Here is a 26636-nt window from a genome sequence, read left to right on the forward strand (position 1 = left end):
TTATCGTCCGACTTGGGAGTAGGACGACTTGTACTCCAAGCCTGCTTCTTTGGCTTGGCAGATTTCTTGGCCCCTACCTGTCTAGGAAAGGACTGCATTTTGAACTTACCCTGGGCCATATAGGGCCGAAAGGACGAAGTACCAGACCCTGATGGGACTGCAGCAAATGGCAGACGCTGCTGCTGCCAGCGTGGCCACAATTTTGTCCAGATCAGGGCCAAAACGGACCTGTCCATTAAAAGGCAAGCATTTAATACCTTTTTGGAATCTGCATCCGCTTTCCAAGAGCGCAACCACATGGAGCGGCGAGCCGCTACTGCTGCCGGGGAGATTCTGTAAGTGAGGAGACCTATATCTAAGGCTGCCTCATTAATGTACGTGGCTGAGTCTCTGAGATTACCTACAAACTCCACCTGCTCAGCTGAAGACTCAGTGTCCAGAGACGCCTCCAAGTTATCAGCCCAGGGCTCCATGGCTCTGGCCACCCAGCACACTACCATAGCCTGTCTGGAAGCCCCTCCAGCAAGTTAATAAATGGCTTTTAGGCATATTTCCACCTTTCAATCTGTAACATCCTTCAAGGAGGACATGTTGCACTCCTCACTAGGTGTGTGACATGAGAATCCACCTGTTTTTCCCATTTGGAAAAATAATTATCCGCAAAGGGGTATGCAACGGCCAAGCGTCCTCGAGGCCGGAACCGCTTACCTGGATTTTTCCATGCGTCTTCTAAATGATCCACTAACTGATCAGATAGAGGAAATACAGTGAAATCTCCCTTAATATCCTTAAATAATGCATATTTTGATTTAGCCACGGGGGTATCCACATCCTCAATAACCAAGCCCGCACGGACTGCCCATATAAGGCCAGGTATATAGACTTTAGACTTAGACTATGCCTCCTTTGCACGAAGGGGCTCTTGGTCTGAGAAGTCAATAATTTCTCAGTCATCAGACGTCATGTCATCATCATCATCATACTGAGCCGTCTGAGACAATAAAGGCCGCAATGGTGACTCCCCCTGTAAAACGTCCGTCAGGTGCTGTACCGTGTTGGACAATGAATTCACCCATATAGGCTCCTGCGAGACCTGGGGGGGCGAAAGCGGGAGACACTGAGGTACCACCAACTGTCTGGGGAACCCCTGCATGGGTGATGAAACTACCACCTGCTGCGATAACCGCATCTGGGGAAACACAAGGGGTGTCGTCAACTGGCCCACAAGGGTTGTAAATGCCTTAGCAAAACAAACCCAGGGCAGTTCCTGCATCGGTGCAGTGACAGAAATCGGGCGTGGTATCAGATAACATTCCCTACATAATCCCTCAGCGTTCCCGTCTCCCTCCGCTAATGGTACATTACATGTGGTACATTTTAGCTGAAGAGGATATTCTCGTTCACTCTCAGACATGATGAGTGTAATGGAGTGTATGCGACTCCCCACACAGAAAAATACTTTTACTGTGAGGTAATGAGCACCCTGCAACATCGCACCGCAAGGGCTTTAGCAGAGAAAGAACAGGGAACAACCAGAAGTGAAAGTACAGACAGACAGCGCTAGCACATAGTACCTCATTCAGAGGTGGTCGTTAGATGCAAGCGGTCGCACTGAATCAGGGCGGCCGCTTCCATCCTGAACGGCCGCCTCCTTGTCGATTGTTAAGCTGTGGGTTACCACCCACAGCTTAACGACCGACCAGGTTGATGGTCGGGATGGTGATCACCATCGCGACCATCGGGGCTTAGGACCAGACCCTAAGGTTGGGTCTGGGCACTCGTAAGCCCCAGGGAGCTTTCTGCTCTGATGGTGCAGGAAGCTCCTCACTGACATCACTGATGATGTCAGTGGGGCCTCCCACAAAACGGTAGGCGTTCGTAAAGGAACGCCTCCGTTTTGGAAACCACCCCCCCGACCCGCCTACCAAACGGGGACAGCTGTCGATCAACAACGACAGCCACCCAATTGGTAGCGAGCTCCGTGCGCAGGCCTAACCATCGAGTCGGTTACGAGCGCATCAGCGTCGCGACCGACTCTGAATAAGGTCCATAGTCACATACAATACAGAAATAAATCTTGCACCACAAGCACTATGATCAACTATGCAGACACAGAGCCAGGTAGGAAATAGTGCTGCACATTCTGACCTTATCGGAGGAGAGGTAGGAGCGGTGGGACCTGGACCGCGATGCCATCTGTATTCGCTTCCAGCAGCGTTTGCACACTTCCTTAAAAATGGCCGTCGAGGAGCTGAGAGGAGGCGGGCCCGGGGGAGGAGCGCTAACACAGCCGGCCAGACCGCTGTGGAAAGGCACTGTGCAGCGGGGGAGGCACCGGCTGTGAGACAGGGAAGGCGCGCATCCATGGCATGCTATTGACCCCTGGGACGCTGGAGCATTTCCACACTGCTGCAGCCCGCTGTCCCTGGTGGTCTAGTGGAAAGCGCAGGATCAGTACCTGACTCCACGTGCAGCATGTCCCGAGGGAGCCCCCTGCCTGAGGACAATAATGACTGTGAATCGTCGGGTACCCGTCGCGGGACCCCGCCCGCTTACCTGAACCCCTTAAATCCGGCCACAGCCAGGGATATTCCTGGGTCACCGCTAGCTTGGACCCCAGACACCCACTAGCATCCCCGGATCAGTACCAGCGTTCTGGTCAGGCGGGGAGAAGGAGCGACAGCATAGACGTCTTGCGATGACTGTCCATGCTGTACAACTCATCTTGTGCAGCAAAGCTGCCTTGAAATTACTTCATATGCATATGATCCGATTCCGAGCCGGGTACCTACGAAACTGAGATGCCCTGGCTCGGGGGCGGAGTATAGGAGAGGGACCCAGTGCATCCTGGGAGGCTGAAAACTTTAATTCTGAGGTGCCCGATGTCTGCCGCCATCGCCTATACCCCCAAGGTATTCTGTGGATACCCTATGGACCCTGAAGTAGAAATAAATGTATATATATATATATATATATATATACACACACACACACAGTATAGTGAGGTGATAGATATACTGTGTGATGTATATACAGGGAGGAGGGAGGAATAATGAGGGAAGCAGGACAGTGACACATATGAGGAGGGAATGGGGGATATATATATATATATATATATATACACATAGTATAGTGAGGTGATATATATACTGTGATGTATATACAGGGAGGAGGGAGGAATAATGAGGGAAGCAGGCCAGTGACACATATGAGGGGGGAATGTATAGTGAGGTGATATATATATATATACATAGTATAGTGAGGTGATATATATATATACACATAGTATAGTGAGGTGATATATATATATACACATAGTATAGTGAGGTGATATATATATATATACATAGTATAGTGAGGTGATATATATATATATACATAGTATAGTGAGGTGATATATATATATACACATAGTATAGTGAGGTGATATATATATACTGTGATGTATACACAGGGAGGAGGGACTATGGGCGGTAGGAGCCGGTGGTGAGTAGCAGCAGCCGCAGGACACGTGACCGCCGCCATCTTACCACTCTCTAGGAAGCCTCCTCTTCTCTCTTCTCCCTGAGCCGATAATTAGTGTTTGGGGAGGAGACAGGTGACGGCGATGTCTCCTATGATTGGCGAAGGCAGAAGGTTATCTGTGATTGGCTGAGAGTTGTTTTCAGGAAACGGCGGGGTCTGGGAGCACGTGGTGCCCGCGTGAGTAGCGGCTTGTTCCATAATATTTCTCCATGTGATGATCCCTACACCTCCTGTGCTCCCTACACTTCCTCCCCCACTCACCCCCCCTGTGCTCCCTACACTTCCTCCCCCACTCATCCCCCCTGTGCTCCCTACACCTCCTCCCACACTCACCCCCCTGTGTGCTCCCTACACCTCCTCCCACACTCACCCCCCTGTGTGCTCCCTACACCTCCCACACTCACCCCCCCTGTGCTCCCTACACCTCCTCCCACACTCACCCCCCTGTGCTCCCTACACCACCTCCCACACTCACCCCCCCTGTGCTCCCTACACCTCCTCCCACACTCACCCCCCTGTGTGCTCCCCACACCTCCTCCCACACTCACCCCCCCTGTGCTCCCTACACTTCCTCCCACACTCACCCCCCCTGTGCTCCCTACACTTCCTCCCACACTCACCCCCCCTGTGCTCCCTACACCACCTCCCACACTCACCCCCCCTGTGCTCCCTACACTTCCTCCCACACTCACCCCCCCTGTGCTCCCTACACTTCCTCCCACACTCACCCCCCCTGTGCTCCCTACACCTCCTCCCACACTCACCCCCCTGTGTGCTCCCTACACCTCCTCCCACACTCACCCCCCTGTGTGCTCCCTACACCTCCCACACTCACCCCCCCTGTGCTCCCTACACCTCCTCCCACACTCACCCCCCTGTGCTCCCTACACCACCTCCCACACTCACCCCCCCTGTGCTCCCTACACCTCCTCCCACACTCACCCCCCTGTGTGCTCCCCACACCTCCTCCCACACTCACCCCCCCTGTGCTCCCTACACTTCCTCCCACACTCACCCCCCCTGTGCTCCCTACACTTCCTCCCACACTCACCCCCCCTGTGCTCCCTACACCACCTCCCACACTCACCCCCCCTGTGCTCCCTACACTTCCTCCCACACTCACCCCCCCTGTGCTCCCTACACTTCCTCCCACACTCACCCCCCCTGTGCTCCCTACACCTCCTCCCACACTCATCCTCCCTGTGTGCTCCCTACACTTCCTCTCCACACTCACCCCCCCTGTGTGCTCCCTACACCTCCATACTCACCCCCCCTGTGTGCTCCCTACACCTCCATACTCACCCCCCTGTGTGCTCCCTACACTTCCTCTCCACACTCACCCCCCCTGTGTGCTCCCTACACCTCCATACTCACCCCCCCTGTGTGCTCCCTACACCTCCATACTCACCCCCCTGTGTGCTCCCTACACTTCCTCTCCACACTCACCCCCCCTGTGTGCTCCCTACACCTCCATACTCACCCCCCCTGTGTGCTCCCTACACCTCCATACTCACCCCCCCCTGTGTGCTCCCTACACCTCCATACTCACCCCCCTGTGTGCTCCCTACACCTCCTCCATACTCACCCCCCTGTGTGCTCCCTACACTTCCTCTCCACACTCACCCCCCTGTGTGCTCCCTACACCTCCCACACTCACCCCCCTGTGTGCTCCCTACACCTCCTCCCACACTCATCCTCCCAGTGTGCTCCCTACACCTCCATACTCACCCCCCTGTGCTCCCTACACCTCCTCCCACACTCACCCCCCCCTGTGCTCCCTACACTTCCTCCCACACTCACCCCCCCTGTGCTCCCTACACCTCCTCCCACACTCACCCCCCTGTGTGCTCCCTACACCTCCATACTCACCCCCCTGTGTGCTCCCTACACTTCCTCTCCACACTCACCCCCCCTGTGTGCTCCCTACACCTCCATACTCACCCCCCCTGTGTGCTCCCTACACCTCCATACTCACCCCCCTGTGTGCTCCCTACACTTCCTCTCCACACTCACCCCCCCTGTGTGCTCCCTACACCTCCATACTCACCCCCCCTGTGCTCCCTACACCTCCATACTCACCCCCCCTGTGTGCTCCCTACACCTCCATACTCACCCCCCCCTGTGTGCTCCCTACACCTCCATACTCACCCCCCTGTGTGCTCCCTACACCTCCTCCATACTCACCCCCCTGTGTGCTCCCTACACTTCCTCTCCACACTCACCCCCCTGTGTGCTCCCTACACCTCCCACACTCACCCCCCTGTGTGCTCCCTACACCTCCTCCCACACTCATCCTCCCAGTGTGCTCCCTACACCTCCATACTCACCCCCCTGTGCTCCCTACACCTCCTCCCACACTCACCCCCCCCTGTGCTCCCTACACTTCCTCCCACACTCACCCCCCCTGTGCTCCCTACACCTCCTCCCACACTCACCCCCCCTGTGCTCCCTACACTTCCTCCCACACTCACCCCCCCTGTGCTCCCTACACCTCCTCCCACACTCACCCCCCCCTGTGCTCCCTACACCTCCTCCCACACTCACCCCCCTGTGCTCCCTACACCTCCTCTCCACACTCACCCCCCCCTGTGCTCCCTACACCTCCTCTCCACACTCACCCCCCCCTGTGCTCCCTACACCTCCTCCCACACTCACCCCCCCTGTGCTCCCTACACCTCCTCTCCACACTCACCCCCCCTGTGTGCTCCCCACACCTCCTCCCACACTCACCCCCCCTGTGCTCCCTACACCTCCTCTCCACACTCACCCCCCCCTGTGCTCCCTACACTTCCTCTCCACACTCACCCCCCCTGTGTGCTCCCTACACCTCCATACTCACCCCCCCTGTGCTCCCTACACCTCCTCCATACTCACCCCCCCTGTGTGCTCCCTACACCTCCATACTCACCCCCCCCTGTGTGTTCCCTACACCTCCATACTCACCCCCCTGTGTGCTCCCTACACCTCCTCCATACTCACCCCCCTGTGTGCTCCCTACACTTCCTCTCCACACTCACCCCCCTGTGTGCTCCCTACACCTCCCACACTCACCCCCCTGTGTGCTCCCTACACCTCCTCCCACACTCATCCTCCCAGTGTGCTCCCTACACCTCCATACTCACCCCCCTGTGCTCCCTACACCTCCTCCCACACTCACCCCCCCCTGTGCTCCCTACACTTCCTCCCACACTCACCCCCCCTGTGCTCCCTACACCTCCTCCCACACTCACCCCCCCTGTGCTCCCTACACTTCCTCCCCCACTCACCCCCCCTGTGCTCCCTACACTTCCTCCCCCACTCATCCCCCCTGTGCTCCCTACACCTCCTCCCACACTCACCCCCCTGTGTGCTCCCTACACCTCCTCCCACACTCACCCCCCTGTGCTCCCTACACCACCTCCCACACTCACCCCCCCTGTGCTCCCTACACCTCCTCCCACACTCACCCCCCTGTGTGCTCCCCACACCTCCTCCCACACTCACCCCCCCTGTGCTCCCTACACTTCCTCCCACACTCACCCCCCCTGTGCTCCCTACACTTCCTCCCACACTCACCCCCCCTGTGCTCCCTACACCACCTCCCACACTCACCCCCCCTGTGCTCCCTACACTTCCTCCCACACTCACCCCCCCTGTGCTCCCTACACTTCCTCCCACACTCACCCCCCCTGTGCTCCCTACACCTCCTCCCACACTCATCCTCCCTGTGTGCTCCCTACACCTCCATACTCACCCCCCTGTGCTCCCTACACCTCCTCCCACACTCACCCCCCCCTGTGCTCCCTACACTTCCTCCCACACTCACCCCCCCTGTGCTCCCTACACCTCCTCCCACACTCACCCCCCCTGTGCTCCCTACACTTCCTCCCACACTCACCCCCCCTGTGCTCCCTACACTTCCTCCCACACTCACCCCCCCTGTGCTCCCTACACCTCCTCCCACACTCACCCCCCTGTGCTCCCTACACCTCCTCTCCACACTCACCCCCCCCTGTGCTCCCTACACCTCCTCTCCACACTCACCCCCCCCTGTGCTCCCTACACCTCCTCCCACACTCACCCCCCCTGTGCTCCCTACACCTCCTCTCCACACTCACCCCCCCTGTGTGCTCCCCACACCTCCTCCCACACTCACCCCCCCTGTGCTCCCTACACCTCCTCCCACACTCACCCCCCCTGTGCTCCCTACACCTCCTCTCCACACTCACCCCCCTGTGCTCCCTACACCTCCTCTCCACACTCACCCCCCCTGTGCTCCCTACACTTCCTCCCACACTCACCCCCCCTGTGCTCCCTACACTTCCTCCCACACTCACCCCCCCTGTGCTCCCTACACCTCCTCCCACACTCATCCTCCCTGTGTGCTCCCTACACTTCCTCTCCACACTCACCCCCCCTGTGTGCTCCCTACACCTCCATACTCACCCCCCCTGTGCTCCCTACACCTCCTCCATACTCACCCCCCCCCTGTGTGCTCCCTACACCTCCATACTCACCCCCCCCCTGTGTGCTCCCTACACCTCCATACTCACCCCCCTGTGTGCTCCCTACACTTCCTCTCCACACTCACCCCCCCTGTGTGCTCCCTACACCTCCATACTCACCCCCCCTGTGCTCCCTACACCTCCTCCATACTCACCCCCCCTGTGTGCTCCCTACACCTCCATACTCACCCCCCCCTGTGTGCTCCCTACACCTCCATACTCACCCCCCTGTGTGCTCCCTACACCTCCTCCATACTCACCCCCCTGTGTGCTCCCTACACTTCCTCTCCACACTCACCCCCCTGTGTGCTCCCTACACCTCCCACACTCACCCCCCTGTGTGCTCCCTACACCTCCTCCCACACTCACCCCCCTGTGTGCTCCCTACACCTCCTCCCACACTCACCCCCCCTGTGCTCCCTACACTTCCTCCCACACTCACCCCCCTGTGCTCCCTACACCTCCTCCCACACTCACCCCCCCTGTGTGCTCCCTACACCTCCTCCCACACTCACCCCCCCTGTGCTCCCTACACCTCCTCCCACACTCACCCCCCCTGTGTGCTCCCTACACCTCCTCCCACACTCACCCCCCCTGTGCTCCCTACACCTCCTCCCACACTCACCCCCCTGTGCTCCCTACACCTCCTCCCACACTCACCCCCCTGTGCTCCCTACACCTCCTCTCCACACTCACCCCCCCCTGTGCTCCCTACACCTCCTCCCACACTCACCCCCCCCCTGTGCTCCCTACACCTCCTCCCACACTCACCCCCCCTGTGCTCCCTACACCTCCTCTCCACACTCACCCCCCCTGTGCTCCCTACACTTCCTCCCACACTCACCCCCCCTGTGCTCCCTACACCTCCTCTCCACACTCACCCCCCCCTGTGCTCCCTATACCTCCTCTCCACACTCACCCCCCCTGTGCTCCCTACACCTCCTCCCACACTCACCCCCCCTGTGCTCCCTACACCTCCTCCCACACTCACCCCCCCCTGTGCTCCCTACACCTCCTCTCCACACTCACCCCCCCCTGTGCTCCCTACACCTCCTCCCACACTCACCCCCCCTGTGCTCCCTACACCTCCTCTCCACACTCACCCCCCCTGTGCTCCCTACACTTCCTCCCACACTCACCCCCCCTGTGCTCCCTACACCTCCTCCCACACTCACCCCCCTGTGCTCCCTACACCTCCTCTCCACACTCACCCCCCCCTGTGCTCCCTACACTTCCTCCCACACTCACCCCCCCTGTGCTCCCTACACCTCCTCCCACACTCATCCTCCCTGTGTGCTCCCTACACCTCCATACTCACCCCCCTGTGCTCCCTACACCTCCTCCCACACTCACCCCCCCCTGTGCTCCCTACACTTCCTCCCACACTCACCCCCCCTGTGCTCCCTACATCTCCTCTCCACACTCATCCTCCCTGTGTGCTCCCTACACCTCCATACTCACCCCCCTGTGTGCTCCCTACACCTCCTCCATACTCACCCCCCTGTGTGCTCCCTACACCTCCTCCATACTCACCCCCCTGTGTGCTCCCTACACTTCCTCTCCACACTCACCCCCCCTGTGTGCTCCCTACACCTCCACACTCACCCCCCCCTGTGTGCTCCCTACACCTCCATACTCACCCCCCTGTGTGCTCCCTACACCTCCATACTCACCCCCCTGTGTGCTCCCTACACCTCCATACTCACCCCCCCCTGTGTGCTCCCTACACCTCCATACTCACCCCCCTGTGTGCTCCCTACACCTCCTCCATACTCACCCCCCTGTGTGCTCCCTACACCTCCTCCATACTCACCCCCCTGTGTGCTCCCTACACCTCCTCCATACTCACCCCCCTGTGTGCTCCCTACACCTCCTCCCACACTCATCCTCCCTGTGTGCTCCCTACACCTCCTCTCCACACTCATCCTCCCTGTGTGCTCCCTACACCTCCATACTCACCCCCCTGTGTGCTCCCTACACCTCCATACTCACCCCCCTGTGTGCTCCCTACACCTCCACACTCACCCCCCCCTGTGTGCTCCCTACACCTCCATACTCACCCCCCTGTGTGCTCCCTACACCTCCATACTCACCCCCCTGTGTGCTCCCTACACCTCCTCCATACTCACCCCCCTGTGTGCTCCCTACACCTCCTCCATACTCACCCCCCTGTGTGCTCCCTACACTTCCTCTCCACACTCACCCCCCTGTGTGCTCCCTACACCTCCATACTCACCCCCCTGTGTGCTCCCTACACCTCCATACTCACCCCCCTGTGTGCTCCCTACACCTCCTCCATACTCACCCCCCTGTGTGCTCCCTACACCTCCTCCATACTCACCCCCCTGTGTGCTCCCTACACTTCCTCTCCACACTCACCCCCCCTGTGTGCTCCCTACACCTCCATACTCACCCCCCTGTGTGCTCCCTACACCTCCTCCATACTCACCCCCCTGTGTGCTCCCTACACTTCCTCCCACACTCACCCCCCCCTGTGCTCCCTACACTTCCACCCACACTCACCCCCCTGTGTGCTCCCTACACCTCCTCCCACACTCACCCCCCCTGTGCTCCCTACACCTCCTCCCACACTCACCCCCTCCTGTGCTCCCTACACCTCCTCCCACACTCACCCCCCCTGTGCTCCCTACACCTCCCACACTCACCCCCTCCTGTGCTCCTTACACCTCCTCCCACACTCGCCCCCCCGTGCTCCCTACACCTCCTCCCGCACTCACCCCCCTGTGTGCTCCCTACACTTCCTCTCCACACTCACCCCCCTGTGTGCTCCCTACACCTCCTCCCACACTCACCCCCCCTGTGCTCCCTACACTTCCACCCACACTCACCCCACTGTGTGCTCCCTACACCTCCTCCCACACTCACCCCCCCCTGTGCTCCCTACACTTCCTCTCCACGCTCACCCCCCCGTGTGCTCCCTACACCTCCTCCATACTCGCCCCCCTGTGTGCTCCCTTCACCTCCATACTCACCCCCCCTGTGTGCTCCCTACACCTCCTCCATACTCACCCCCCTGTGTGCTCCCTACACTTCCTCCCACACTCACCCCCCCCTGTGCTCCCTACACTTCCACCCACACTCACCCCCCTGTGTGCTCCCTACACCTCCTCCCACACTCACCCTCTCCTGTGCTCCCTACACCTCCTCCCACACTCACCCCCTCCTGTGCTCCCTACACCTCCTCCCACACTCACCCCCCCGTGCTCCCTTCACCTCCTCCCACACTCACCCACCTGTGTGCTCCCTACACTTCCTCCCACACTCTCCCCCCCTGTGCTCCCTACACTTCCACCTCCCACACTCACCCCCCCTGTGCTCCCTACACCTCCTCCCACACTCACCCCCCCTGTGCTCCCTACACCTCCTCCCACACTCACCCCCCCTGTGCTCCCTACACCTCCTCCCACACTCACCCCCCCCTGTGCTCCCTACACCTCCTCCCACACTCACCCCCCCTGTGCTCCCTACACCTCCTCCCACACTCACCCCCCCCTGTGCTCCCTACACTTCCACCCACACTCACCCCCCTGTGTGCTCCCTACACCTCCTCCCACACTCACCCCTCTGTGTGCTCCCTACACTTCCACCCACACTCACCCCTCTGTGTGCTCCCTACACCTCCTCCCACACTCACCCTCTGTGTGCTCCCTACACCTCCTCCCACACTCACCCCCCTGTGAGCTCCTTACACTTCCTCCCACACTCACCCTCCCCTGTGCTCCCTACACTTCCACCCACACTCACCCTCCCCTGTGCTCCCTACACTTCCACCCACACTCACCCTCCCCTGTGCTCCCTACACTTCCTCCCACACTCGCCCCCCGTGCTCCCTACACTTACACCCACACTCACCCCCCTGTGTGCTCCCTACACCTCCTCTCACACTCACCCCCCCTGTGCTCCCTACACCTCCTCTCACACTCACCCCCTCCTGTGCTCCCTACACCTCCTCCCACTCTCGCCCCCCCGTGCTCCCTACACCTCCTCCCACTCTCACCCCCCTGTGTGCTCCCTACACTTCCTCCCACACTCACCCCCCTGTGTGCTCCCTACACTTCCTCCCACACTCACCCCCCCTGTGCTCCCTACACTTCCACCCACACTCACCCCCCTGTGTGCTCCCTACACCTCCTCCCACAGTCACCCCCCCTGTGCTCCCTACACCTCCTCCCACACTCACCCCCCCCTGTGCTCCCTACACTTCCTCCCACACTCACCCCCCTGTGTGCTCCCTACACCTCCTCCCACACTCACCCCCCTGTGTGCTCCCTACACCTCCTCCCACACTCACCCTCCTGTGTGCTCCCTACACCTCCTCTCCACACTCACCCCCCGTGCTCCCTACACCTCCTCCCACACTCACCCCCCTGTGTGCTCCCTACACCTATTCTCCATATACTCACCCCCCCTGTGCTCCCTACACCTCCCATTCACCCCCCTGTGTTCCCTACACCTCCTCCCACTCACCCCCCCGTGCTCCCTACACCACCTCCCACACTCACCCCCCCTGTGCTCCCTACACCACCTCCCACACTCACCCCCCCTGTGCTCCCTACACCACCTCCCACACTCACCCCCCCTGTGCTCCCTACACCACCTCCCACACTCACCCCCTCTGTGCTCCCTACACCTCCTCCCACACTCACCCCACTGTGCTCCCTACACCTCCTCCCCACAGTCACCCCCCCTGTGCTCCCTACACTTCCTCTCCACACTCACCCCCCCTGTGTGCTCCCTACACTTCCTCCCACACTCTCCCCCCTGTGTGCTCCCTACACCTCTTCCCACACTCACCCCCCCGTGCTCCCTACACCTCCTCCCACACTCACCCCCCCCGTGCTCCCTACACCTCCTCCCACACTCGCCCTCCTGTGTGCTCCCTACACCTCCTCCCACACTCACCCTCCTGTGTGCTCCCTACACCTCCTCCCACACTCACCCCCCTGTGTGCTCCCTACACCTCCTCCCACACTCACCCCCCTGTGTGCTCCTTACACTTCCACCCACACTCACCCCCCTGTGTGCTCCCTACACTTCCTCCCACACTCACCCCCCCTGTGCTCCCTACACCTCCCCCACTCACCCCCCTGTGCTCCCTACACCTCCCCCACTCACCCCCCCTGTGTGCTCCCTACACCTCCCCCACTCACCCCCCCTGTGTGCTCCCTACACCTCCTCTCCACACTCACCCCCCGTGCTCCCTACACCTCCTCCCACACTCACCCCCCTGTGTGCTCCCTACACCTATTCTCCATATACTCACCCCCCCTGTGCTCCCTACACCTCCCACTCACCCCCCTGTGTTCCCTACACCTCCCACTCACCCCCCTGTGTTCCCTACACCTCCTCCCACTCACCCCCCGTACTCCCTACACCTCTCTATACTCACCCCCCTGTGCTCCCTACACCTCCCACTCACCCCCCTGTGTTCCCTACACCTCCTCCCACTCACCCCCCGTACTCCCTACACCTCTCTATACTCACCCCCCTGTGCTCCCTACACCTCCCACACTCACCCCCCCTGTGCTCCCTACACCTCCTCCCACACTCACCCCCTCCTGTGCTCCCTACACCTCCTCCCACACTCACCCCCTCCTGTGCTCCCTACACCTCCTCCCACACTCACCCCCCCGTGCTCCCTTCACCTCCTCCCACACTCACCCACCTGTGTGCTCCCTACACTTCCTCCCACACTCTCCCCCCCTGTGCTCCCTACACTTCCACCTCCCACACTCACCCCCCCTGTGCTCCCTACACCTCCTCCCACACTCACCCCCCCTGTGCTCCCTACACCTCCTCCCACACTCACCCCCCCTGTGCTCCCTACACTTCCACCCACACTCACCCCCCTGTGTGCTCCCTACACCTCCTCCCACACTCACCCCCCCCTGTGCTCCCTACACTTCCACCCACACTCACCCCCCTGTGTGCTCCCTACACCTCCTCCCACACTCACCCTCTGTGTGCTCCCTACACCTCCCACACTCACCCCCCTGTGAGCTCCTTACACTTCCTCCCACACTCACCCTCCCCTGTGCTCCCTACACTTCCACCCACACTCACCCCCGTGTGCTCCCTACACTTCCTCCCACACTCGCCCCCCGTGCTCCCTACACTTACACCCACACTCACCCCCCTGTGTGCTCCCTACACCTCCTCTCACACTCACCCCCCCTGTGCTCCCTACACCTCCTCTCACACTCACCCCCCCTGTGCTCCCTACACCTCCTCTCACACTCACCCCCTCCTGTGCTCCCTACACCTCCCCCCACACTCGCCCCCCCGTGCTCCCTACACCTCCTCCCACACTCACCCCCCTGTGTGCTCCCTACACCTCCTCCCACACTCACCCCCCTGTGTGCTCCCTACACTTCCTCCCACACTCACCCCCCCTGTGCTCCCTACACTTCCACCCACACTCACCCCCCTGTGTGCTCCCTACACCTCCTCCCACACTCACCCCCCTGTGTGCTCCCTACACCTCCTCCCACACTCACCCCCCCTGTGCTCCCTACACCTCCTCCCACACTCACCCCCCCTGTGCTCCCTACACTTCCTCCCACACTCACCCCCCTGTGTGCTCCCTACACCTCCTCCCACACTCACCCCCCTGTGTGCTCCCTACACCTCCTCCCACACTCACCCCCCTGTGTGCTCCCTACACCTCCTCCCACACTCACCCTCCTGTGTGCTCTCTACACCTCCTCTTCACACTCACCCCCCGTGCTCCCTACACCTCCTCCCACACTCACCCCCCTGTGTGCTCCCTACACCTATTCTCCATATACTCACCCCCCCTGTGCTCCCTACACCTCCCACTCACCCCCCTGTGTTCCCTACACCTCCTCCCACTCACCCCCCCGTACTCCCTACACCTCCTCTCTATACTCACCCCCCTGTGCTCCCTACACCACCTCCCACACTCACCCCCCCTGTGCTCCCTACACCACCTCCCACACTCACCCCCCCTGTGCTCCCTACACCACCTCCCACACTCACCCCCTCTGTGCTCCCTACACCTCCTCCCACACTCACCCCACTGTGCTCCCTACACTTCCTCTCCACACTCACCCCCCCTGTGTGCTCCCTACACTTCCTCCCACACTCTCCCCCCTGTGTGCTCCCTACACCTCTTCCCACACTCCCCCCCCCACCGTGCTCCCTACACCTCCTCCCACACTCGCCCTCCTGTGTGCTCCCTACACCTCCTCCCACACTCACCCTCCTGTGTGCTCCCTACACCTCCTCCCACACTCACCCCCCTGTGTGCTCCCTACACCTCCTCCCACACTCACCCCCCTGTGTGTGCTCCTTACACTTCCACCCACACTCACCCCCCTGTGTGCTCCCTACACTTCCTCCCCCACTCACCCCCCTGTGCTCCCTACACCTCCCCCACTCACCCCCCTGTGCTCCCTACACCTCCCCCACTCACCCCCCCTGTGTGCTCCCTACACCTCCCCCACTCACCCCCCCTGTGTGCTCCCTACACCTCCTCTCCACACTCACCCCCCGTGCTCCCTACACCTCCTCCCACACTCACCCCCCTGTGTGCTCCCTACACCTATTCTCCATATACTCACCCCCCCTGTGCTCCCTACACCTCCTCCCCACACTCAACCCCCTGTGCTCCCTACTCCTCCCCCCGTGCGATCCCTACACCTCCTCCCACACTGACCCTGTGCGATCCCTACACCTCCTCCCCATAGTCACCCTCCCCTGTGCGATCCCTACACCTGACACTCCCCTGTGTGACCTCTGGAACCGATGTTTAACGATGTTTTTGTTTTTCCAAGCAGACTCTGTATTTACACATATAATAGACTGATAAACGTTAAAAAATAATTCTTATACTATGTCTGTCTGCATGGAGCAAACCGTAGATGGATGGATGGATAGATGGATGGATGGATGGATGGATGGATGGATGGATGGATGGATGGATGGATGGATGGATAGAAGGATGGATAGAAGGATGGATAGAAGGATGGATGTGTTTTTAGAAGTAAGACATGTTTTGTGATAAATGAAACGTGTTATTGAAGAAATAAAATGACACGGCTTACCAATCGCTACAGCCGCCGCCACCCAGCGTTTACTGATCGCAGCACCAGTGGCAGTGAGCTGGGGGGCGGGACTGTCCTATGTGCTGGTGCTGATTGGCTGATCAGTGTCTGTCACTCTGTCAGCCACCTCCCCCAGCAGCAGCCATAGCCCAGTCAGTGTTATGTACTCTGGCTCTGAATCAGGGTCGGGCTTTTTTTTTTTTTTTTTTTTTGTGAACGGCCTCCTGGCCACTCGCATAGCTGTGGGTGACCACCCACAGCTATAGTGAGTGGGCAGGAAGATGGTCGCGATGGTCAAGACCATCGGGCTTGCGACGAGACGCTTGTGGTAGGGTCTCGTTGCCGCAAGCCCCAGAGTGCTTTCGGCTCTTACAGAGCCAAAAGCACTCCCACTGACATCACTTGTGATGTCAGTGGGGCCAGCCCCAGACTGCAGGCGTTCCCATGGGAACGCCTCCGTCTGGGCAGACACGCCCCCGGCCCTCCCACCAAAGGGGGCGTGCTGTCACTCAATATCGACAGCATGCCCCCTATGTTGCGAGACCCGGAGCGAAGGCTTAGCCGTTGCTATCCGGGTCTCGCGCATGCGAACGATGGAGCCGGCTCCGTCGTGCGCATTCGCAGTAGGCCACAATTGACCCGCTTGCGAGCGCATTGCGCTAGCGAACGGGTCTGAATCAGACCCTCTATTCTTAAGTTGTGATTCACCATAAAACAAGGAGAGAGCCAGCTGGCATCCCAGAGCGGTGACTGCGCCGCGCACAGGGTCCCAGAGCGGTGACTGCGCCGCGCACAGGGTCCCAGAGCGGTGACTGCGCCGCGCACAGGGTCCCAGAGCGGTGACTGCGCCGCGCACAGGGTCCCAGAGCGGTGACTGCGCCGCGCACAGGGTCCCAGAGCGGTGACTGCGCCGCGCACAGGGTCCCAGAGCGGTGACTGCGCCGCGCACAGGGTCCCAGAGCGGTGACTGCGCCGCGCACAGGGTCCCAGAGCGGTGACTGCGCCGCGCACAGGGTCCCAGAGCGGTGACTGCGCCGCGCACAGGGTCCCAGAGCGGTGACTGCGCCGCGCACAGGGTCCCAGAGCGGTGACTGCGCCGCGCACAGGGTCCCAGAGCGGTGACTGCGCCGCGCACAGGGTCCCAGAGCGGTGACTGCGCCGCGCACAGGGTCCCAGAGCGGTGACTGCGCCGCGCACAGGGTCCCAGAGCGGTGACTGCGCCGCGCACAGGGTCCCAGAGCGGTGACTGCGCCGCGCACAGGGTCCCAGAGCGGTGACTGCGCCGCGCACAGGGTCCCAGAGCGGTGACTGCGCCGCGCACAGGGTCCCAGAGCGGTGACTGCGCCGCGCACAGGGTCCCAGAGCGGTGACTGCGCCGCGCACAGGGTCCCAGAGCGGTGACTGCGCCACGCACAGGGTCCCAGAGCGGTGACTGCGCCGCGCACAGGGTCCCAGAGCGGTGACTGCGCCGCGCACAGGGTCCCAGAGCGGTGACTGCGCCGCGCACAGGGTCCCAGAGCGGTGACTGCGCCGCGCAGCTTCACACACTGCAGTGCCAGCGCCGTGCAGCTTCACACACTGCAGTGCCAGCGCCGTGCAGCGTCACACACTGCAGTGCCAGCGCCGTGCAGCTTCACACACTGCAGTGCCAGCGCCGTGCAGCGTCACACACAGCAGTGACAGCGCCGCGCAGCATCACACACAGCCGCACAGTGTCACACACAGCAGTGACAGCGCCGCGCAGCATCACACACAGCCGCACAGTGTCACACACAGCAGTGACAGCGCCGCACAGGGTCACACAGCAGTGACAGCACCGCACAGGGTCACACAGCAGTGACAGCACCGCAGAGCGTCATATAAAAGAAAAAAAAATTGGAAAAGCAGGGAAATACATAGGGGGAGAAATCTTGCGATGGTGATGAAAGTTTGAATCCTAAACTTTGCAGGGTTAAACATCGAACATCTGAACAATCTAACCCATGTTTCCGATGAAACATCGAATGATTCCCTACCCTAGTGAGAGCCAGTCAGAGCTAGCAATATGCTAGTGGAGGGGGGGTCACGCAGTGAGAGAGAGACGGCAATGAAACCAGCATGAAGATTCTTTGATGCAGACACAGGCAGCCAGGAAGGAGCCAGGGGAGGCATAGCTAGGAAACAAGACACCATCGGAACATCATCGAATGATTACCATTTGATGGTGGTAACTATCGGAAGGCCACCATCAAATGGGAAAACCACTACCATCGGAACAAACGATGGTTAGTAACCTCCGATGTCCATCCCTACTCAGTACAGAGGGCCTGATTCAGACCCGGTCGCAAGCGATGGGCGCTCGCAACCGGGTTGATGGTGGCCCACAGCGCATGCGCACGACGGAGCTGGCTCCGTCGTGCGCATGTGCGAGACCCGGCTAGCGACGGGCAATCCGTCACTCCGGGTCTCGCACCAAAGGGGGCGAGCTGTCGATGTTGAGTGACAGCTCGCCCCTTTTGGTGGGCGGGCCAGGGGGGGGTGGCTGGCCAAACGGAAGCGTTCCCATGAGAACGCCTGCCGTTTGGGGGCGGCCCAACTGACATCACTCTGTTAGAGCCGAAATCTCTCTGGGGCTTGCGGCCACGAGACCCTACCACAAGGGTCTCGTCGCAAGCCCGATGGTCTTGACCATCGTGATGTGGTCTTGACCATCGTGACCATCATCATGGCCGCTTGCAATAGCTGTGGGTGGTCACCCACAGCTATGCGAGCGGCCAAGAGGCCGCACCAAAAAAAAAAAAAAGGCCGGCCCTGATTCAGAGCGAGCGCGTCTGAATCAGGGCCAGAGTTTGGCTAATACCTCTACAGTTTTACAGCAAATGCTGCAAAAAGATAAACCTTTACCTACTAAGCATACTAAACGTGCTATATCTTCCCAATCCACCCAGTTATCTGATTCTGAGATATCATCTGGGGAGGCAGAAGACGCAGATCTCTCTCACTCTGACTCCGTCTCAGGAGACGAGGACCCCCCTCTAAACTAAATATACCTGCTCTTGTGAGAGCTGTAACATCTATTCTACAAATATAGATGAACTCGCTCCTAAGAAAAAACACGCACTTTTTAAGCGACAAAAGGTAGTTTTACCAGAGTCTCCTCACTCTGACCAGCTATCTGATCACATGAGTGAAGCTTGGAATATGCCCGGTAAAAGGTTTCAAATTCCAAAACTGTTCAGTTCCTTTTACCCTCTTCCAGGTACTGATTGAACTAAATTGGAAGTTCCTCCAACAGTGGATTCTCGTGTAACACGTCTGGTCATAAATGGTAACTTACCCATTCATACTGCAACCTCCCTGAAGGAGACTACAGATAGACGTATAGAAGCTTGTCTAAAATCTATATACTCTCTTATAGGAGCTATTACTCGTCCTGCTAGGGCTACGGCCTGGGTGGCAAAAGCCATTGAGAGTTGGGCAGAGGCCCTAGAAGAAACTTTCCTCCTGATGCTTCAAGCGAACAACTATCCTACATAGCTCACATTAGGGATGCAGCCTCGTACTTGAAGCAGCTATAGTTACGGCTCTCCTGGCCTCCAGGGTATCTGCCACTTCGGTAGTGGGCTGTCGGATTCTTTGGCTACGTACCTGGAAAGTAGATTCAGAATCAAAATGGGCTCTGGAGTCTCTGCCTTTATGCAGTAGATGTCCTATTTGGTCCAGAATTGGGTAAAATAGTGGCTACTTTAGCGACTAACAAGACTGTGTCCTGCCCTCTGCATATAATACAAAGCCGCGGACATCATCCTTTCGCCCTCAAGGCAAAGCCAATGGCTCAGTTCTTTCCATGGCAGCAGACACAAGCCAAGACTTCCAAGCCTAGGGCCAAACAAGCTTGGCCTACTAGACGTCCACCTGCCAGGTCTGAGGACAAGCCTGCAGCCTGACTGGCTGGGCCTCTCCATGGGTGCTCCCAGGGTGGGAGGCCGACTTCTTCAGTTTGCCCAAGTTTGGCATCAAACCATGTCAGATGCCTGGGTAAGAGAAGTGGTCTCCTACGGATACGCCCTCTCTTTCCTGAGACGACCCCCAGCCGTTCTTTTGCACAGGACCTCCATCGACTCGACCAAGGCTCTGCAGGTCCAAAAAGCCATTCAGTCCTTACTGAACTCAGGGGTGATAATTTGGGTCCCCTCCTCACAATGGGGCAAGGATTATTATTATTCTACCCTTTTCTTAGTTCAGAAGCCCAATGGGGTCTCATCGGCCTATCCTCAACCTCAAATCTCAGAACAAGTTTATCAGGATGCCCAGGTATCGTATGGAAACCCTACACTCTATTATCCTAGCTTTGGAGCCAAGCAATTTTATGGTATCCCTAGACATTCAGGACTCTTACCTACATGTACCTATAGCGCTTTCTCAATAAAAAAAACTCCGGTTTGCTACACTGCAGCAACATTACCAATTCCACGCTCTGCCATTTGGCCTCTAAATGGCCCATTGGGTCTTCACCAAGATCATGGCAGTTATGGCGGCCTCTCTTTGTTGTCAAGGGATCAGACTGCTCCCATACCTGGACGATCTCTTGCTGATGGCCAGCTCCCCAGAGACTCTTCACTGCCGTCTTCAGGTAACCATTGCCTTTCTACAACTGCATGGTTGGCTGATCAACTTAAAAAAAGTCTTCCCTGACACCCTCTCAAAGGCTTGTACATTTGGAAGCCCTCCTGGACTCTCGAGTTCAGAGAATCTTCCTAACAATGGACAAGATTTCAGCACTGCAAAAAAGGCTACGCAGACAGCTCCACAATCACCCAGTGTCAATTCACTCTGCAACGCAGGCCTTGGGATCAATGGTGTCCACCTTCGACATGGTGGAACTCGCCCAGTTTCACTCCAGGCCCCTACAACACCTGATCCTCTCCAGGTGGAATGGGCTACCCCATCTGCTCAGATCCTCAGTCACTAGCCTGGTGGCTACAGACTTTATTATTATTATTATTTATTACCAGTTATTTATATAGTTCACACATATTTCGCAGCGCTTTACAGAGAAAATTTGGCCATTCACATCAGTCCCTAGGGTTCATTTTGTCAGGAGCCAATTAACCTACCAGTATATTTTTGGAGTGTGGGAGGAAACCGTAGCACCTGGAGTAAACTCACACAAGCACAGGAAGATTATACAAACTCCACACGGATGGATTCCCGTGATGGGAATCGAACCCACGACCTCTGTACTATGAGGCAGTAATGCTAACCATTACACCATCTGTGCTGCCCCGTTTGACTTCCCATTTGAACAAGAGTTGTCCCTTTTGGTTCCGGACTGGGCTCTCCTCACCAAGGATGCAAGTCTCCAAGGGCGCAGTAACCAGCCAGCACTACTTCCAGGGCCGATGGTCCCCAATTGAGGCAGTGCTGTCAATCAACATCCTGGAACTTCGAGCCATATGCTGAGCTCTGTGGCTCAGAATATTCTGAAAAACAGGCCAGTACAAGTACAGTCCGACAACGCCACGGCTGTGGCCTATCTCCAATCACCAAGGGGGCATTCCTAAGTCAGTCAGCAATGACAGAAGTGTCCCGCATTCTCACATGGGCCGAAATGCAATCTCCCAGCCATCTCCACAGTGTTCATCTCGGGGATTCTCTATTGGGAAGCGAATTTCCTCAGTCGTCACAACGTACACGCAGAAGAATGGTCTCTACATCCAGAAGTCATTCAGTTTCTGGTGGACAAATAGGGTCTTCCAGAAGTGGATCTCATGGCCTCAAGACACAACAACAAACTTACAGTTTATGGAGCCAGAACAGAGGACCCCGACGTGGCCTTCATAGATGCATTGTCAGTAAAATCGAACTTCCAGTTGGCATATCCCTGCTTCCTCGAGTGCTTCGGAAGTTCAGACAGGATGGGGACATAGTCCTGTTGATAGCTCTGGCTTGGCCCAGACGTCATTGGTACTCCGGTCTTCACAGGCTCTCCATAGACGTTCCTCTTCAACTTCCTCTGAGTAGAGCTGTTTGTCACAGGATCCATGTCTACTTCCGTACCTGGCCTGTTTGTCTTTAATGGCGTGGCTCTTGAGACATCCCTCCGAACGGCTAAGCGTTTCTCCAGCTCTGTGGTCCAGACCATGCTCAGAGCATGTAAACTGTCCTCAGACAGGATTTACCACAGCATATGGCACACATATTTCCAGTGGTGCACTCCAAGAAACTATGACCCTCAAGTCTTTAAAGTTTCTCGTATTCTTGCCTTTCTTCAGGCTGGACTAGACCTAGGCCTCTGCCTAGCATATCTCAAAGTGCAGGTCTCAGCTTTGTCTATCTAGTTTCAGCGCAGAATTGCTCCAATACCGGATGTTCACACCTTCATGCAGGGTGTTCTATGTATATAACCTTCCTTTGTCCCTCCTGTGGCTCCATGGCATTTGTCAATGGTGCTCAAAGCACTTCAGGAACCTCCATTTGAACCTTTGGAATCGATGGATGTCAAATGGCTCATTGCGAAGACTGTTTCTTCTGGCTATGACGTCTGCGCATAGGGTATCTGATTTAGGGGTGCTTTCATGTTGCTCCCCCCTTTTTAATATTTCATCAGGACAGGGCTGTTCTTTGAACACACCCAGGCTTCCTTCACAAGGTGCTTTCTCGCTTTCACCTGAATGAGGAAATTGTAGTTCCGGCCCTTAATTCACCAGACCTCTCGGCAGGTGAGGCCTCTTTGAATGTGGTCCGTGCTCGGAAGTAGTACGGTCCACGTAGATCTTCAATCAGGAAATCTGGCTCCCTCTTTGTCCTACATGTTCCAGAAGAAGAGATGGCCAGCTAACAAACAGACTTTGGCCAGATGGATTCACATGACTATCTCACAGGCTTATACTCAGATGGGCCTTCCTGTGCCAGCTACAGTCTCTGCTCATTCTACTCGCTCTGTGGGTCCCTTGTGGGCAGCACGGAACAGCTATGCAAGGCGGCCACCTGGTCGTCTGTTCACACCTTTCTTAGGTTTTATGCATTTTGATACATTTACCTCTCCGGATGCTTCCTTCGGGGGCGTAGGGTTCTCCTATAAGCTCAGGAGCGTTCCCGCCCTTGAACAACTGCTTTGGGACATCTACAATGTCTACATGTGGAGCCCTATGGTCCCTGAAGAAGAAAAGGAGTTCTGGTAAAACTTACCTTCGTTAACTCTTTCTTCGAAGTCCACAGGGCACCCGCTCTGATGCTCCTAGCTTCTATGGGCTTCTCCTCTTGGTCACTTGTTTCCTTCTCTGCAAGATTGAGCGATTCCTCTGTGTGACCCGTCTTCCTTCTCTCCTATCCTGCTCCTGCCTTGGGCTTGTTAACAAAACTGAAGTACCCTCAGGTTGTGGGTGGTGTATAGGGGGAAAGACCGGAGCATCCTGGGATTGAAAAGCTTTTGCTGTTGGGTTTTGGTCCTCCAGGTCCCACCTACACCCCAGTGTCTCCCTGTGGACCCTATGGACTTCAGTGCAAGAGAGTTAACCAAGTTGTTTTTCCAGAACTGTCCTTTTTTTGGGGGAACCTGTCTGTTTAGGTTGTCCGTTTTCTGGAAGATAGAAGGGGTTGTGGCCCCTCCTCAGGAGCCCCCATTGTTGCTGTATTAAGTGGCCCCAGTTGCTTATTATTCAGGTGATGGAATCCATTCAGTGGTTGTTGGCGCGGTGCCACATATCGGTTCTATGGGGACCCAGAGGTTTGAGCCCTGAAAGGTTTTGCGCCATCTATAGCTGCAGGGGTGAAAGTCTTTTTCGGGAAAGACCAGTAAGGACCCTATTTCAGTAATCAGTGTGGGAAATAAAGAGTTGAAGAATTAGTGTTTGCAGTGTCCTGTGTAAACATAGAATTTGACGGCAGATAAGAACCACTTGGCCCATCTAGTCTGCCCCATCTTTAAACATATTGTTACCTCAACCCTTATTGATCCTTACTACTTTTGAAGGATATCTTTAGGTCTATTCCATGCATGTTTAAATTGCTCTACTGTCTTAGCCTCTACCACCTCTGATGGGGGCTATTACACTTGTCCACTACCCTTTCTGTGAAGTTATTTTTCCTCAAATTTCCCCTGAACCTACCACCCTCCAGTGTCAGAACATGTCCTCTTGTTCTAATACTTCTCTTTCTTGTTTAAACCCTTTATATATTTGAACGTTTCTATCATGTCCCCCCTTTCCCTTCTCTGCTCCAAACTATTCATATTCAGATCTTTTAGTCTTTCCTGGTACGTTTTTGTGGTATAGGCCTTGCACCATTTTAGTCGCCCTTCTTTGTACAGTCTCTAATGTATTAATATCCTTCTGGAGATATGGCCTCCAGAACTGAACACAGTATTCGAGATGAGGACGTGCCAATGACCTACACATAGGGGCATATTCTGGAGAAGTTTCTTATATGTATAAACTTACTACCTGAGGACTCAGTATGATTGCCGGCGGTTCAAATCCCGACAGCGGCATCCCGGCAGCAGTGAAAATCCTGATCGCCCCAAGGTAAGTATTTCCTACCTTATTCTACCCCCTAACCCTCCCTCTGGGGTGCCTAACCCTAATCCTCCCTTCCCCTAGCCTAACTCTAAACTCCTGGGGGGATGCCTAGCCCTAAGTCCCCCTAGGAGCCCTAAACCTAACCCGCCTCCCCCCCCCCCCTGCTACTCTGCTGTCTGCGCCCGGCTTATCTTCGATCAGTAAGCCAGGTGTCGGGCTCCCGACGTAGGTAAAATGACAGGCGTCGGGATTTCGACGTCTGTCATTTAACCCCTTGCTGGGATTAGACAGTCGGGAAGCTGACGGTCGTGATTCCATTCGTCGGCTTCCCGACTGCTTCCCCTACATGATGATGATTTTAGTAGGTCTGAAATCGGTTCTGCTATATACGCCCTGCAGGTGGACAGCGCTGTCATCTAGTGGACACCACAGGCTACTTCTGCCCTCGCAATCTCCATGCCTTGATCCAGCTTACAAATTTATTCTATGTGTAGTGCTCCAATGTGTCCTCCTTTTCCAAGGACTGAAATGTTTCTTAAAATATTTTGTTTTCTATGAGGCTGATGCAACATCATGTGGTACAGTCCTTCTGTAAGGACATCTGCTAATGATGGGACCCCAGCATAGTCTACCTGTAGGACATTACTAATGACAGGACCCCAGCACAGACTACCTGTAGGACATTACTAATGACAGGACCCCAGCACAGACTACCTGTAGGACATTACTAATGACAGGACCCCAGCACAGACTACCTGTAGGACATTACTAATGACAGGACCCCAGCACAGACTACCTGTAGGACATTACTAATGACAGGACCCCAGCACAGACTACCTGTAGGACATTACTAATGACAGGACCCCAGCACAGACTACCTGTAGGACATTACTAATGACAGGACCCCAGCACAGACTACCTGTAGGACATTACTAATGACAGGACCCCAGCACAGACTACCTGTAGGACATTACTAATGACAGGACCCCCAGCACAGACTACCTGTAGGACATTACTAATGACAGGACCCCAGCACAGACTACCTTTAGGACATTACTAATGACAGGACCCCCAGCACAGACTACCTGTAGGACATTACTAATGACAGGACCCCAGCACAGACTACCTGTAGGACATTACTAATGACAGGACCCCCAGCACAGACTACCTGTAGGACATTACTAATGACAGGACCCCAGCACAGACTACCTGTAGGACATTACTAATGACAGGACCCCCAGCACAGACTACCTGTAGGACATTACTAATGACAGGACCCCAGCACAGACTACCTGTAGGACATTACCAATGACAGGACCCCAGCACAGTTCCCCTGATGTTCATGTCCATACAGATGGAATGCTAATGAAAGTCTTCTCCTTGTGTATATAGAGGATGGATTTCCCTCGCTCTTTCTTTCCGGGGTATTTCGAAGAAGGTCCCACTAATCGAGAAGTCTCCCGTTCTGTCCCTGCCTCGGGGTGGGGTGAGCACTGTAGAGTACAGCAAGGAGTCCGGAACCCAGACCAGGTGAGTCTAACAAGCCTGCATGGGATTATTTGTAGGTGTTTGTTGTATTTGAGCGCAGCCTATGTACAGGTGTCATTATTAATAATGTACAATAACTGTGTTTGGGGTTGTTATAAACAAACGTATGTAATCCGTGTTACTGAGTAAAACCCCCCCCATACATCAGCAATTGATTGCGGCAATTCTGCAATTTGCAGATGATTGTATAAAAATATCTGCAATGTATGAAGCTTCACAGATCGCAACCAAAAAGTGATTGGATTGGTTAAATCAGATTGTCCAACATGTTGAATGTCACAGATGGATTGGGGCTGTAGATTGCTGGTGTATGGTGGTGATCAGCAGATTTGCAGATCGTTACAATAAAATGATGGAGCCTTTCAAGATTGCCAGATCTCTGTGTGCTGCAAATCACTGAGAAAGATCTGTAATGTACGGGCTCAGACTGCTGGATCTGTAATGTACGGGCTCAGACTGCTGGATCTGTAATGTACGGGCTCAGACTGCTGGAT

General features: G+C 56.7%; 1 protein-coding gene across 2 annotated transcripts in view; it reads left to right on the forward strand.

Annotated features, from left to right (window-relative positions):
• The first annotated feature begins 3561 nt into the window (after nucleotides 1-3561).
• The window catches only part of TAF1C (TATA-box binding protein associated factor, RNA polymerase I subunit C), a 130913-nt gene continuing 107838 nt past the window's right edge, over nucleotides 3562-26636 (forward strand). The window contains exons 1-2 of one of the 2 annotated variants that reach the window (XM_088453526.1): nucleotides 3562-3702; nucleotides 25987-26124. In XM_088453526.1, coding sequence (XP_088309652.1) covers nucleotides 25990-26124 — 135 coding nt within the window. In that variant the 5' untranslated portion in view covers nucleotides 3562-3702; nucleotides 25987-25989. The remainder of the gene's footprint in view (nucleotides 3703-25986; nucleotides 26125-26636) is intronic. The other variant, XM_088453525.1, reaches the window with a different exon arrangement.

The sequence above is a fragment of the Taudactylus pleione genome, unplaced genomic scaffold, assembly GCF_031769625.1.
Source record: "Taudactylus pleione unplaced genomic scaffold, aTauple2 ptg000580l, whole genome shotgun sequence".
NCBI lineage: Eukaryota > Metazoa > Chordata > Amphibia > Anura > Myobatrachidae > Taudactylus > Taudactylus pleione.